Source organism: Hemicordylus capensis, chromosome 1, assembly GCF_027244095.1.
Source record: "Hemicordylus capensis ecotype Gifberg chromosome 1, rHemCap1.1.pri, whole genome shotgun sequence".
Taxonomy (NCBI): Eukaryota; Metazoa; Chordata; class Lepidosauria; order Squamata; family Cordylidae; genus Hemicordylus; species Hemicordylus capensis.
In genome coordinates, this window is record NC_069657.1 from 230967355 (window position 1) to 230983495 (window position 16141).

The 16141-nt window shown below is 41.5% G+C and overlaps 1 protein-coding gene across 15 annotated transcripts in view; it reads left to right on the forward strand.

The window, feature by feature from the left end:
- The window catches only part of LOC128340074 (transient receptor potential cation channel subfamily M member 8-like), a 149754-nt gene that overhangs the window by 13965 nt on the left and 119648 nt on the right, over positions 1-16141 (forward strand). For 13 of the 15 annotated variants that reach the window (XR_008313446.1, XR_008313445.1, XR_008313447.1 and 10 more), the window contains 2 exons: positions 12743-13212; positions 15812-15885. Coding sequence is in view for 9 of the 15 variants with exons in the window: in XM_053284786.1 (XP_053140761.1) it covers positions 13105-13212; positions 15812-15885 (182 nt within the window). In the remaining 6 variants the exon portion in view is untranslated. The remainder of the gene's footprint in view (positions 1-12742; positions 13213-15811; positions 15886-16141) is intronic. The other 2 variants (XM_053284778.1, XM_053284781.1) reach the window with 1 other exon arrangement.

Genomic DNA, 16141 nt, shown 5'->3' on the forward strand with positions numbered 1-16141 from the left:
ACCATCTGATACAGGTACCAAATGTGGTTTACATTGTACATTATCTTTTATTGTTGTCATAGGTACACTTTAGGGGATGCTAATGGTACATGTATTCTATCTATATTTTATGTTTTGTTGTTGAGAAGTTTGTCCCAGAGGTTTATCCTGTAGACAGAGGTGCACTTAGGTAATTTTGGAGCCTGGACCTAATGCCCTTTGGAGGCCTCCCCTCCCAGTGAGGGGAGGCCACCCTCCTGCTGCAAGTTAAGCATCATCCCTTTACACATGCACACACAAACACACCCTGTGACAAACACAGTATTTTAAACACGTAATGTATATTTATACAAATATGCAGTAGCAGAAACATTTCAACATGCAACTTAACATATTCCCATCCCACTTTTTTTACATATGGAAATTACTTTATTTGAACAACATTAGCCAAAGAGCAGCCATCCTGGCACTGTTTCCATAATATCTGTTCAGTATGCACAAGCTCAGATACTCTGATTCTAGAGAGCTAAGCTGGAGGTGCAAACAGTGGTCACAATATGGGAGGAAAAAATTGGAGAGGCCATTAATGAAAACAACCACCCTGATATCTCTCTTAATTTTAGAAAAACCATGCACCTTCTTTATCCTTCTAAAAATAGTAGTTAATGGGAGCTGTAGAAAAGTAAAGGCAAGACTGTATTTCATTCATCATTCAGGTCAGTGGTTTAAAATTTCTTGAAACCATTTGTAATAAGCTGCTGTAAAACCATCCGGCCCCAGTAAATTAAGTTTTATCTAATGTATTGCCTCCCTGGTCTCCTCTTCCACAACTGGCCTGTTTATTTCTTTCCGCTGTTCTGTAAATTCAGTAATTTGTGAGTCTTCCAGGTACTGTGATATCTTTTCCATATCCAATATACCCCTTCTATATAGTTGAGTATAATGTTCCACAAACTGATCAATCTTCTCCGTGGATGAAACAAATTCTTTGCCATGGAAGTAATAGTTCTCTTCTCCTGTTCTTTTTGTAATTGATATGCCAGTAACTTATCAGGTTTGTTACCTTTCTCAAAATTTATTTTCTTATACATCTCTTTTACAGCAATTAGATCTATCTGTCTAAGATCTATGTTTGTTTGTTTTTTGCAATATGTCAGCTGACAGATTTTTCTTATGCTTTAATTCTGAATGATGTAACTCAACAGTCAAAATCTCTTTCTGCTTCTGGATAGCTTTCTTTCTATTTGCAACAATTGAAATAAAAAAGTCCCTCATAAAAGCTTTACTGGATTCCCCTACTGTAAACAAAGAGACTTCTGATATCAGATTAATTTGGAAGAAGCTCTTCAATTCACTCAAACAATTCTAAATATCTTTGTTAAGCAAAAAAAGATTGCTAAGTCTCCACCTTCTTGGAACATTGGACTGTCTTATTATTTTAACAAAATAAATCCAGCTAATGGATTATGACCGTTGTAAGTGAGAGGTGCAATCTCTACTTCTGTTAACTTTGGTAATATTGATTTTGACATAAAACACATATCGATTCTTGAGTATGTTTGATGTGGATTGGAGAAATATGTATATCCCTTCTCCAAAGGATGCCTGTATTTTCCAAGACTAAAAATTCCTTACGAGAGGCCAATTTGTCTCAATGATGATCATGTTGTTCTAGTTTCTTTTCACCTAATTTCTCACTTAACATCCGTCTGGAAGGAGTCCAATGTTTTCTCAATCCTCCCCGTCATAAGGTGCAATTCCTTAGTAAAAATATTATGCAATTCAGAAAGTGAAAAAAGATCCTCCTCTGATTCTTTGATCCTCTTCTGATATGCCCTGCACAGTCTTTTTTCCCTTACTAATCTCTTTACCTACTTTCTTCCCACTCATTTTTAGTAATAAAATAAAATAAAATTCCCTCTTCAATATTTTTTCATCTAAAAGTTTCAAATATCTAAGATAAGGTTAGATAAAAATATCTTCCATTCCAGCCAATACCAGTAATAAAGCAACAACTACTTTGATATCCAACAGCAGTAGCGATGTATAAAAAATGCTAACATACAAAAATTCATTTAACACAAAGAACAGGATTATAAGCAATTGAGTAGGATCCTTCTGTATTACTATGCATGGAGTCCAGTCATCTTGTAGAAAGCGCTGTACAATTAAGTAAAATTCAGTACACTACAGGGAGTCCAGTTCTCTGGTTCAAAAGCCAAGTCTTATCTAAAAAGAGGAGGCCAAGTCTCATTTGAAGAAAGCACTAGCTGAAAGTTCAATCCAACTGCAGAAATTCCACTCCAAATGATTCACCTTTCAACACAAAACATGCAAGAAATGGCCTCTGTCTCCCTCTTATGGATTCAAATGGTAATTGCAAAAAAAGAAAAATGAATGAAAGAAAAAGAAATATATATTAACTCCTTGTAAGCCGCCCCCCCCAAGTCAAGAAGAAGTAGCAAGTAGTAAGTAGCAAGTGTATCCCTCCGCCACAAGTGTAGTCTTCCTCTGCTAGCAAAAATGCAAGGAAAATAATCCACCAACAAGTTCAAACTTCGATCCAGTTATAATCCTTACAAGGTTTATCCATAAAATCATAAATCCATCCCCTTCATTTAGGCACGTCCAGACAAATAATCCACTTTCCACTCCACTCCTTATTAAAGGCTCAAAGCTTCCTGCAAACTCGGCAAATATAAACCGTCCTCTTCTCTCTGCTTCTGCCTTCAAATCACTTATGAAAATATTCAAATCCAAAGTTAGTGTCCTCTGTAAAAAGTAAACGGGGAGACAATAAACAGGCTGCTTTCCTGAATTACCATCTGTAAATTAGTCTCGTTAGTCTTCCTCTGTTCCTCTCATTAGAAACCATCGTAAATCATAAGGGAAAACAGCCAAAAAAGAAAAAGAGTTGAGGAGCTAATCAAGTTCATTAGTTTTGTAATACAAGGACCAGTTAAGTCTTGCAGTATAATAAAACTGTCCGCTGTCTTCAGTCTATGATCGTTACACAATTCTGGAAGTTAATAATCCATAATGTTAAAGAATGCTAATAAAAATACTGCCATAAGTGATTTGAAAAAGAAAAAGGATATTGGTGGTAAGCAAAAAGTTGAGACCCACTTGATGAAAAGTTTAAAAATCAAGATAAGAAGAAGAAAAACAAGAAAGAAGGGGTGAAAGAAGATCAACTCACTACTGACAGGCTGAGTCCCATCTTGCTGATGTTAATGCATTCTCCATAGCTGTTTTTGCAGTTGTAATTTGCTAGAAGTTGTAGATGGCCTAAAAAAGCACCCCCTGAAAAGAAGTCTACAGCCTTCTTGGCTTGCCATCAGGAATATATATATATATATATATATATATATATATATATATATATATATAGCCGTGGGATGAGAGCAGTATTTTACTGCTATACTGGTCGAATCACCATCTTGCCTCCTTCCCATCCGATTTTTTTCTTTCCCCAACCCCCCTCTGTCTCTAAAGCACCTGGCACAGATCATAATCACGCCTGGCACAGTGTAGGCCAGCAGCAACCATACCACCCAGGACAGTCTGAAGAGGATTTGGGAACCTCAGGAGATGTGGAGGCCCTGGACTTTGGCCCCGAAGTCCAAGGATAAGAGAGCCACTGCCTGAAGAGACTGTGTATGTGCGTGCGTCAGAAATGAAAAGATAAGGAGAAAATGGAGTTGTTTCTGAATAAAATCATAGGCTGCATTCAGACACCGCACGGAACTGGAGTTACAGGTTACTGGCAAACCTGTAATTCCAGTTTCGTGCGATGTCTGAATGCGTGCAACTGTGGCTTCGCAACCAAACCACCGGGTCCAGTTTCCTTCCCAAAATTTGGACCTGGAATTTTGGACCTGGAATTATTCCTCAGTTTCACAAACCTCTGTTAGAAGAGGCTGTCGTGTTGTCTGCATGCATCTGCTGCTATAACTGTGGTTACAGGTTTAAGTGGCCAGCTCAGAGCAGCACCAACAGCAGTTCTGCTCTAGGGCTTACCCAGCACTCCATGGTGTGTTCCCTGACTGAATGCCACACCCTTCCCTGCACACTTCCTATTTCCTCTGCTTGCCAACAGGAACTCCAGCCCTGCTGCTCTTATCATTAAAGGGCCAGCAGCACTACTAGGGTAGTCTGTAATAATAGCCAGTAATCACATTCCCTCCGAGCTCCTAGCCAATTGTGAGCAATTTCCTGGAGCTGTGCCCACAGCCTGCAACAGCATGTTTATACAAGTGGTGGAACCAAGCTCGGAGGATCAGAAAGAGGGAGGGGAAACTCTAACCTGCCTTTGAAGTTTCCCAAACCGGGGGTGGAGGATTGTCTGTGATGTGATCCTCAGTTTAGAATTTTAACTGCTAACTGCAGTTCTAAGTCAGTTCCTACTATGTCTGAATGTGACCTTAGTTATAAAACATTAGGCGAAGAGATTTTGAACCAAAAAAGTATGTGAGCCTGCAAAGCTTGTGAATGTTCCTGCAACCTCATTTCATTGCATTCCTGGGCCTACATTCATATACTATTGCTGTTGATGATTTTTTTATCCAGCTGCCTAACCTGCTTTGTAACCTACACAACCCCTGAAGTTATCTTTTCTTTATCAACCCTGAACTCTGTTATTCATTGGATGTCCACTGCAGCATGGCTCAGACCCCCACCACCTCCTTTTTTCTTGTCCACCCCAGGAGAACCTGCTCTTCCCTGGAAACAATGGAGGTCCTATTTCTGTAATTACCTCCACACCATACAGAGTCCTGATTTTACTATAACAAAGCAGAAGGCTTTGTGAAGGCTTACTTCACTGCCTGGGCCCTGAAGGTGAAACAATATGGCTCTCTTCAAACCTAACATAGAACTACAGGTTCAATGGACCTGCGATTCCACACACCCCACACCCCGCTCTCCCTTCTGCTTTTGGACATGCAGGGGAGCTGCCTCTCTGCAGTCAGCAAGACTGCAGAGAGGTGAGGTTGCTGGCTGTGCAGGCTTCCTTCTTGGCAGAAGCACAGCCTGCACAGCCAGTCAGGCCAAAGTGAAGGAAGAGCTTCCTCCCTCAACTCTGGCTCTGTGGGGCCAAAATTGCAGTGCCAGTATTCGGATGCAATGCTGGTGCTGAAGAACCAGAGCTGGAGGCACCCAAACTCCACTCTGAACCACTGTTCCCTCTAACAGGGATTCTCAGATTTTCACTGCAACTCCAAGCATCCCCAAATGCAGTGGCCTTTGGCTGGGAATTGTGGGAGTTGTATTCAACAACATCTGGGAATCCCTGTTAGAGGAAACAGTGCTCTGAACTGAAGGTTCAGAGTGGAGTTCAGGGAGCAAGACAGTAGGTCTTCTCACCTTAAGTTCTGGTTTCCCAAATTCGGTTATGCATCCAAGGAAACTGGAGGTGAAGGGATCTCTGGTTTCTTGTTACATCTGAATTCAGCATATAGAATCATTTGCCCTTTCCTGCCAACTTGGAAGGGGGTGCCAATTCTTATGAAGCTGCTCTTCAAGCCATAGATGATAATTTCAACACTACTTTGAATGTGATTGCTGATTATTTATTTATTTATTGATTGATTGATCATATTTGTATACTGCCAGATATGTATATCTCTAGGTGGTGTACACAATTTTAAATAACACATAGAAAATAGAGTAAAAACAATTAAAACAATTTCACAGAATAAAAAAGTAATACTACCAATGTGGAGATTCTGCCCACAAAGCCAATTTTGCTCACTGTCCTGCACGGAGAGTCATTTGCAACATGTGCAAGAAAAGGGGACACTTTGCTACTTTGCTAAGGTTTGCAAGTCTGTTGAACACTTCATTATTGATTCACCAAATGATAAGGATGAGACACCTGGACCACTTCCTGACCATGTTTTAAGTGTGACAGAATCAGAGCCTGCTTCTCAACATTACCAAGTTAAATTCAATGGCCATGAAATGTGGATGCTGGCTGATTCTGGTTCTCCATAAACTATCATTTCCTTTCTGCTTTTCAAGGAATTCCCTACTACATCTTGAAGCCTTCAGACATCCACCCATGGGGATAGGGAGGTTCCTCTATTGCCATCAATGGATACTTCACTGCTATTCTGGAATACACAGGATATACTACAGAAGGGAAAGTATATGTGTCACAAAAAAGGAGTCTAAGTATTGGGCTGGAAACATCAGAAAGATCTATGGATAAGTGTTAGACCCAAATAGCACAGAACTCCTATTACAGATGATGGAGCATCCATATACTGATATGATTGCTGATTTATCGGACATTTTTGCTGATACTCCTGGCACTGCCATACATGTCAAATTTAGATGAAGGTAAATGCAATATCTGTACAACAAAAAGTGGGGAACGTACCATAGCATTGTGCCAACATAGAGAAGCTTTTCGGCATGCTGACATCATAGAGCCTGCTGATTCATCAGAATGGGTACCTCCCATTGTTCTTGTGTAGAACTCAAATGGTACACTTTGAATGTGCGTAGATTTAAGAGATGTGAACAACATGGTAGTATATCCATTACCCAATATCAATGAAATGCTGCTTACTCTGAAAGAGGCTTCAGTGTTCAGAACTTTGGACTTCTCTTTGGCCTATCATCAACACCCCAGAGGGTCTTTTTCTTTTTCAATACAAAAGGCTGCCCTTTGGTTTAGCCTCTGCAGCTTTGGTAGTTCAGTGAATGATGCATGCAATTGTTGGGACTACGGATGGCATCACTTACTTTCAGGATGGCATTTTAGTGTATGGCAAAACCACTGAAGGGCATGATACTAAATAGAAGTCTTAAGAAAACTCTGACAACATGGACTTAATATCTCTGCAGAGAAATATCAATTTTGCACACACTCAGTGATGTATTTGGGACACACAAAATCTCAGAGTGGTGCACATCCCAGAACAGACTTGGTGAAAGCTTTTCTGGAAGCACCAGAGCCACACAACAAAGACTGCACTTTGCTCATTTTTAGGACTCTGTATTACTCTAAATTTATTATACAATTTCCTCAAAAGTTGCTCCATTGCATCTTCTTTTAGAATAGGATGTAGCATTTCACTGGGATGAGTGAATGCTAGTTTTCAGACTATCAAATTGGCCATTCCTGAGAACTTTTGATGAAACTGTTTCAGCAAAAGGCACACTATTGCAACTACTGGTGCTTCTGCATATGGTTTGGGTGCTGTCTTGACCAAGCAAAAAAGGGACAGGGAATGCTCCAGGCAGTTTGGTTCAAATTCGAACTGAACTGCCAGTCCGTGAGCCAGTCCATTAGAACCAGCCAGCGTTTCAGCTCATGCACTCAAACTGGTTCAGCCTTGTTCAACTCGGTTAGGCATGCTTGTAAAGGGAAATCCAGTAAGGATTCCCCTTTACAAACAAAGGGGGAAGCCTAGAAACTTTAAAGGTGTTGAGAAGGATGGGCAGAAGGGAGGGCATGTCCTTTACAAGCATGCCAACCTGATCAAACTGGGTCAAACCAGTTCAATCTGAACCTAGCTTGGTTCAGCTCAAACTCAGACTGCCCTCTCTTTTGGGGTGGGGGCAAGTCCAGTTTGAGCTCGAACCAGTTCTGCATACCCCCTAACAGGGAAGCTATCATTTCCTTGGCTTCCAGAGTGCTTGATGCATCTGAGAAGATGTATTCTGTCATTGAAAAATGAGCTTGAGCAGGTTTCTGGGCAGTGAGGCACTTCAGAACTTACTTGTGGGACAGAACATTCACTTTACGGTCAGACCATAAACCCCTATCTGCTTTACTTCCTGCTCGTGGATTGAATTGAGCGACCCCAAGAATAGCCAAATGGATCACCAAACTTATGGATTTTGATTTCCAGGTGGACTATCTTCCAGGTCTTCAGAATACAATTGCAGATTGTTTATTTCAACTTCCACTTCCAGGCCAAGAGGAGATCCCAGAAGATGAGAATGAAGGAGTAGTAATTGCGTAAATAGCTTCATCCATTCATGGAGTGATCATGTCTTCTGAATGGAAAGCAGCCCTCAGTGCTGATCAAGTGCTTTCTGAACTTAAACCTTACATAACTAATGGATGGTTATGCAAAAACAAGGTACCTGAACATCTTCAACCATATATGCACATAGCGAGTGAGCTGTCTTGTCTCAATGAGCTTGTGCTGAGGACTGATCATTATAAGGTGCCAACCTCCTTATAAGCAAAAGTGATCAAAATAGCCCACAAAGGTAACCTGGGCATGAGCTTGAGGTCACACATGCACAGAGGCCTGAAAGGGCCTGCAACCATCCCAGGCCATCATTTTGGAGGTCAGCGGGAGAGTGGAAGGAGTCCTCCACCACCATCCCTGTGGCTGCCACCGCCATCCCAGTGCACAGTGGCTTGATTTCCAAAATGTAAAAGACAGGAGACCTTTCCCCCTGCTCCCCACTGCCCCGTATAGCCCTTTACAATTGAGTTGGCTCAATGGCTGAACTGGACTGGGCTGGGCTTGATTGAGCTTGAGCTGAACCAGACAATCTGGTTCCGTGAACATCCCTATGCTTGACTAAAAGGTGAATCAGAGAAAGGTGTGAACAAAGACATTGAAAATGTAATCAAGCATTGTGTGGCTTGTGCTGTATGTGACAAATCATAGAAGATATTTACCATTCCCTTGACTCCAGTAGACTATCCTAATGATCTCTGGGAAAAACTTGCTCTGGATATATTGGGGCCTTTTGATAACCAACCTACAAAACAAAAATTTGTTATGATGATGGTGGATTACTATTCCAGGTGGAGACAAATTTCATTTGCTGACAACATTGCTACAAATAAAGTGATCCAGTTCATGCCTGCAGTTATTGCGAGGGAAGATCGCAAAAGAACTAGGGGCTGGAAACTAGTGATACAGCTTACCTCATTTGAAATGGAGCAAAAATTGCATATTCATGGGATAAAACACAAGATTATTTCCTTGTACTCAAGGGAATGGCTTATGGAAAAATGAGCAGATAAGTGAAGGAAAGTTTACAACTGTTTACTATGCAACAACAACCCTGGAAAGTGGCAATCTGTGAAACTATTTGCGTATCGAACTACTCTTCACTCTACTATAGGAAAATCACCTTTTGAACTGCTGAGAGGATGCAAAGCTACCACCAAACTTACCCAATGGCAACAACTAATAGGGCTTTCCATGCGATTTCATTCTGAGATGCAAAGATTCATGATCAGGTAAGGGAGAAGCAAGATTATTTACAAATACAAATTGTAATACAAGTTGTATGCAGATCAGAAACAGGGTAAGACACAGTGAACATTTCAGGTGGAGGAATTTGTTCAAGTATGTCTGCCTCATAAAGTGAGAAATGGATGTTCCTTATATTCTGGACCCAAACAAATAATCAAATTCCAAAGAGATTCTGTCATTATTGGATGATGGAAAGAAATGGAACAGTTCAAGATTTTCCAGGATGCATACTATGAGAAAAGAAGGGAGTCTATCTTAAGAGAGGATCTGGAGAGGAATTTGATCTTGCCTCCAGTTTTGACCTCACAGAGGAGGCTGATGAAAGTGATGGAATTAGGAGAAGAGTGCATGACAGGAAACCACCTAAAAGACTTAAAGACTTTGTCTTCTGACAATTTTAAATTAATCCAATTCTGGTTGTTATAAAGGGGAGGGATGTGTTGTATTTTATCTAGTAGTCTTTTATGTTTTGTTGTTGAGAAGTCCTGTAGTTTGTCAGAAAGGAAAAGGGAAGGGAAGGAGAAGGAGAAAATGGAGTTGTTTCTGAATAAACACAGAATGTAGTTTATTATGTCGTTAAATCTATGCAAAAATATATAAGATTACCTTGTATTTATGAGGGAAGTAGCTATAAAACAGTACTTATCTACATATGCACACACACAATCAAAACAACATTCAAAGCATCAGCAACTGCAATGCAAATTACAAATTTTGGCTACTCTTCCTTGCTTATGTAGGACACTGCACTAGGTAATTCCTATGACTTCAAAGTGAAACATATAAGATCCACCCACACCTTTCTCTTGTATTTTTCTGTATTACCTTTGCTCTACTGAAATCCCCTTTAGATGTCCAAGCTGTAATTTACAAAAGCTGAAATTCTAAGTTACTGAAATGTTAGGAATTTGAGTACTGGAAGAAGCTCCATGTCTCATCTATCTTAAAATTTTACCAAGAAGAGGCAGATTCCTTATTCTCCCCCCTCCCCACATGTTTTCTCCTGAGGAATGGTGCTAATTCTTGCTCTTTTCTCTATTTCTCCACACCTATCTTCCTTGCTTCAGTGGGACTTACTGGTCTCCTATAGGGAGCAAAGTATGCTGGGAACACAAATTAGTTTAGATTGGTTTACATCCCAGAGCATGTGCAATCCTATATGCACTTACCACGGAAGAATTTCAGACAGTTTAAGTAGACATGCTTTTCTTGCCAGTAAGTCCTTTAGGTTTCAATGAAATGAAACAGCCTGAGGCTGCAATTCTTCACACACTTACCTGGGACTTTTACACACAGCAGGGTTTACTGCAAGTTTACTGGGAGGCTTTACTGCGAAATTAAAGTTGTCCCAAAGAACCAACACATAATAGTGGATTTTTTAAAAAAACTCTGGATATAAATCAGGCTACACTCTAACGAGCAGCGAAAAACCTGAATTGCATGTCAACTGCTCCCCAATAACTCTCAGGGACTTCAGGGTAACTCTGGCCAACATGTGAATGCAGCACCTCTATTCCAGAGGAGAAGTGTGTTAAAGGGCTTTAAAAGCCCCATGTAAAAAACCTCCTGGAATCAAACTTTACTGAATTTGTTTAGAATTCTGAGAAAACAAACATAGGCTTACATTGCATGGTTGAAAGTCTCCTTTGCTAATCTGCAGCGAGGAGGCCATTTTAATAATTAGTGTTTCTAGTGTGTTCTAGGCATTAAAAGTAGCACTCAATAACCCACTATATATTGTGAAGTGTGTGTGTGTATTCAGTGAAATGTATTTCCAGGCAGCATACTTATTTTGAAACAACAGACTTAAATCCTTGGGGGCCTGGGGTATGTGTAGACCCTGGACTTTCAGGGTCTAGGGGCCCATTTTAAAATCTCGTCTCTGGGCCCATTCCAACCTTGCTATGCCCTTGGCAGAACAAATACATATGTATTGATCACTACACATGGGTTTCTGCACAACACCTGCACAGATGGAAAATCTTCTTCCATGTAGAAAATGTGTCTCTTGTAAATTGACCCTGAATTTTCCATCCATGACTGGGATATTTGAGAGTTAGAGTCAATAATAAAAGAACAGCACACTGCTTGTGACAGGAAGGGGCAAATTACAATGATTTCTTAGTCTGGCAGGGGCTGGTTTTGGCCCTGGCAGCACTTGGCTGTCTGCTCCTGTTGCAAATTCCTCTGTCTAGTGTTGCAAACTAATGTATCCTCCTCCCTCCTGGTAAGCACTAGTGTGGTGAATGCACATATACCCCATCATGAGCCAACAGTCATCACAAGACAAAGGCTGGCAGGAATCATTCACTGGTTTATAGGCTCCCCTCACCCGCCATGTTCTTCTTCCCCTATTTTGCTAGTGGCAGGTGATCCTCTAGGACAAAGTCATGTTTTTTAAAAAGCGTGAGATGAGACAGAAAATGACACTTGGAATCCTCACATAACTCCTGACTGTTTTTCTAAGTCTTTTACAGAGATGGCTCATGTTTTCAGGTTTTGATCAACAACCATGTCTAGATGGTACATTGTTCTAGTCTAACTGGTGCAATGTTCCTTTTAACAGGGATTTCCAGATATTGTTGACTACAAGTGCCATCATGAGAACCAGCGTGGTGTAGTGGTTAGAGTGCTGGACTAGGACTGGGGAGACCTGAGTTCAAATCCCCATTCAGCCAGGATACTTCCTAGGTGACTCTGGGCCAGTCACTTCTCTCTCAGCCTAACCTGCTTCACAGGGTTGTTGTGAAGAGAAACTTAAGTATGTACTACACCACTCTGGACTCCTTGGAGAAAGAGTGGGATATAAAATGTAAAAATCATCATCATCATCATCATCATCCCTGTTTGGACAGGGACGCAATTTCAGTGCTTGCCCTAGGCTCTATTTTCCCTAGATATGCCCCTGTCTATAAGGATAACATCACCCTTACCAGGGTTCCTGTTGGGGTATCAGACCATATTGAATGTGTATACTTAAGTTTGGGGACCAGGGATAGACTGGGACTTCTGTTGGTGTACCGATCACCCTGCTGCCCAACGGAATCCCCTACTGAGCTCACGGACTTGGTCTTGGATTTGGTGTTGGAGTCTCCCAGACTCTTGGTGCTGGGGGACTTCAAGGTTCATTTCGGGACCAATTTATTTGCTCAGGAGTTCACAGCAGCCATGACAACTATGGACCTATCCCAAGTGGTCTCTGGACCAACACATATTGCAGGTCACACACTTGGTTTCTCTTTTACTCTGATCAGGGTGGTGTTCCATGGGTGGGGACTCCTGTGATTTCCCCATTGTCATGGACGGACCACCATCTAACCACTTTCCACCTCTGTAGGGGTGAGGAGCCTATTAGAATGGTCCACCCGAAGACACTATTGGACCCTATAGGATTCCAAGAAGCCTTGGAGGGATTTAATGTTGGTTTTGCCTGTGATCCTGTTGATGCCCTGGTAGAGAACTGGAATAACATGCGCACCAGGGCAGTAGACACAATTGCTCCCAAGTGTCCCCTCTAATCCCCTCAGATCCGAAAACTGGCCCCTTGGTATATGGAAGATCTATGGGGGTAGAAGTGGCAAGGCAGGTGACAAGTGACAAGGTAGGTGACAAGGCACAAGTGGAGAAAGACTCAACTAGAATCCAACAGATTACAACATAGAGCACATTTAAGGATCAATGCTCACGCAATAAGTGTGGCAAAGAAGTGGTTCTTTTCTGCCCGTATTGCATCTGCGAGTTCACGTCCAGCAGAGTTATTCAGGGTTGTGAGGGGGCTAGTATATGCTCCCCCTTCCTTGAATCAGAATTTGGAGTCATCAGTTACCCGCTGTGATGTGTTTAAAGAATTTTTTTGCAGATAAAACCAGTCAGATTCGGGCCAACTTAGATGAAGCCTGCACAATTAATTCCATGTCTGAATTGGAAGTGTCCAGGAATTCCTCTTCTGTTGTTTCAGTTTGTGACTCCTGAGGATGTGGACAAGCTGATTGGAATGGTGAGGCCTACCACTTGTTCTCTTGACCCTTGTCCAACATGGCTTGTTCTATCTAGCAGGGAGGCTGTTGTAGGAGGCCTGGTAGAAATCATAAGTACTTCTCTGAGGGAGGGCAGGATGCCTCCTTGTCTTAAGGAAGCAATTATTAGACCTCTTCTAAAGAAGCTGCATTAGACCCCTCGATGTTGAGCAACTATAGGCCTGTCTCCAACCTCCCATGGCTGGGCAAGGTAATTGAGAGGGTGGTAGCCTCTCAGCTCCAGATAGTCTTGGAGGAAAGTTATTGTCTAGACACATTTCAAACTGGCTTTTGGGTGGGCAACAGGGTGGAGACTGCCTTGGTCGGCCTGATGGATGATCTCCAATTGGTAGAGGAAGTGTGACTCTGTTGGTCCTTTTGGACCTCTCAGTTGCTTTCGATACTATCGACCATAGTATCTTTCTGGAACATCTGAGAGGGTTCAAGGTGGGAGACACTGTTCTACACTGGCTCTGCTCCTACCTCTCAGACAGATTCCAGATGGTGTCAACTGGAGATTGTTGCTCTTCAAAATCTGAGCTTAAGTATGGTGTCCCTCAGGGCTCCATACTCTCTCCAATGCTCTTTAACATGTACATGAAACCGCTGGGAGATATCATCAGGGGATTTGTAGTGGGGTGTTATCAGTATGCTGATGAGACCCAGATCTACTTCTCCATGTCAACTTCTACAGGAGATGGCATAACATCCCTAAATGCCTGCCTGGAATGGGCTGGATGAGGGAGAATAAACTGAGACTGAATCCAGATAAGACGGAGGTCCTTACTGTGCATGTTCATGTCATGCAGAGAAACCAGACTCGGGACCTGCGGATTCTCAACAGCTGCCAGACTTGAATTCTGATGTGGAAGAGCCTGGGATTCCACCTATAGTGAGATGAAGTATCAAGAGGCAGGCTCAGAGGGAACAATACAAGGAAGTACAGACAAGGGTGCAGGAGATAACAGGGGAGAAAGCCAAACTGCTGACTCAGGGAAGCCTGATTGGTTCTTGGTTCTGTTGAGCCATATATATTCAACAGTCTCTCATGGCTGAGTTGCTGTTTGCAACTTCACTGGCAGCAGATACTGTGCTCTTGGAATTATATCTTTTCCGTGTTCCAGTTTGTCTTGTCTGTACTTCCCTGTATTGTTCCCTTAATTCCTTGTTCTGTGTCCTTCGCTTGTTTCATTTCTTTTTTTGTCTTTTCTTCCACTTATTACTCAGTTATTGTTAGAGGGGGGTACCTAGTTTTAGTTCAGGAGGACTTAATTCATTTACTGTTTTCTTTGCGAGCCTTTTATTTTCCTTCATCCAGTTTCGTTGCTGCTTTCTGTTTACTCCCTCTCTCTCCGGGGGTTGTAAATCCTGTAGAGATAGCTAGGATAGCAGTTGACGACAGTTCAGAACTCCAGAGACGATTTTGATCTCCCTGTTCTAGATGGGGGTCACACTTCCCCAAAAGGAACAGGTTCGCAGTCTGGGAGTACTTCTGGATCCACACCTCTCCCTAGTATATCAGGTTGAGGCAGTGGCCAGAGGGGCTTTCTATCAGCTCCAGCTGCATCAGTTTATTGAGATGGACGACCTCAAAACAGTGGTACATCTGTTGGTAACCTCCAGACTTGACTTCTGTAATGCACTCTATGAGGGGCCACCTTTGTACGTAGTCCAGAAACTTCAGTTGGTTCAGAATGCAGCAGCCAGGTTGGTCTCCGGGTCATCTCGGAGAGACCACATCACTCCTTTGTTGATAGAGCTACACTGGCTGCCAATAGGTTTCTGGGCAAAATACAAAGTGCTAAAGCCCTAAATGGCTTAGGCCCTGGGTATTTAAGAGTACGTCTTCTTCGTTATGAGTCCCACCACCCATTGAGATCATCTGGAGAGATCCATCTCCAGTTGCTGCAAGCTCGGCTGGTGGCCACACAGGGACAGGCCTTCTCAGTTGCTGCCCCAAGACTGTGGAATGTGCTCCCTACTGAGATGCAATCCTCTCCATCTCTTACAATTCTTTAAATCACTTGAAAACCCACCTCTTTACCCAAGCTTTCTCAGCTTTTTAAATTTTTTAGGTTTTAATCTCTTGTTTATTTTTAAACTGTTAAATTATTTTAAGTTTTTGTATATGTTTTTAACTTGTTTTATTATTATTACTATTATTTGTTTGTTTGTTTATTTTTAGTTCTTCAATTTCTATACTGCCCTTCCAAAAATGGCTCAGGGCAGTTTATACAGAGAAATCATATAGAAATCTATTGTTAACAACCCAGAGATGAAAGTTTGGGGCAGTGTACAAATCTGATAAATAATATAAATAAATATATAAGCTTTTAAAATGCTATCTTCTAGATTTAACTAGGTCTAAGAGGATATTCTAAAATCTGCAGGCTTTATTATAATAGAACACGAGATGCTCTCTTGTTCTTTGGATGTGAAAATAGCTCTGTTGTTTTTTAAGCTCAGTTTCCTGTTGGAGGTAATATTTGTATTTCAATAGAATGCCTCTAAAATGCTGGTTTATTTTTTTTAAGTATACAATTGGATTTTTCACAAATATTTCAAATCTTGCTTCCAAAGGATTTGGTGCACTTCATTCAAGAGAACTTTAAGAAGAGAGAGTGTGTGTTTTTCACTAAAGATGCCAAATCAATGTAAGCAAATATTTATTTCCAAACTCTGTAATTTTGAGTGATATTCATTATGTTGATCTTTAGGCCAGTTTCATGCATTGTATTTCTATACCACCCTTCCAAAATGGCTCAGTTATAGCACAGGGGATGGGCATCATAATAATAAATAATAAAGGCTGGAGGTGGCCTATAGCCCTCTGACTAGTAGCCCTTAATAGACCTCTTAAAGCCTTCCAGGTTGTTGGCTGTCACCACATCTTGTGGCAGAGAATTCCAC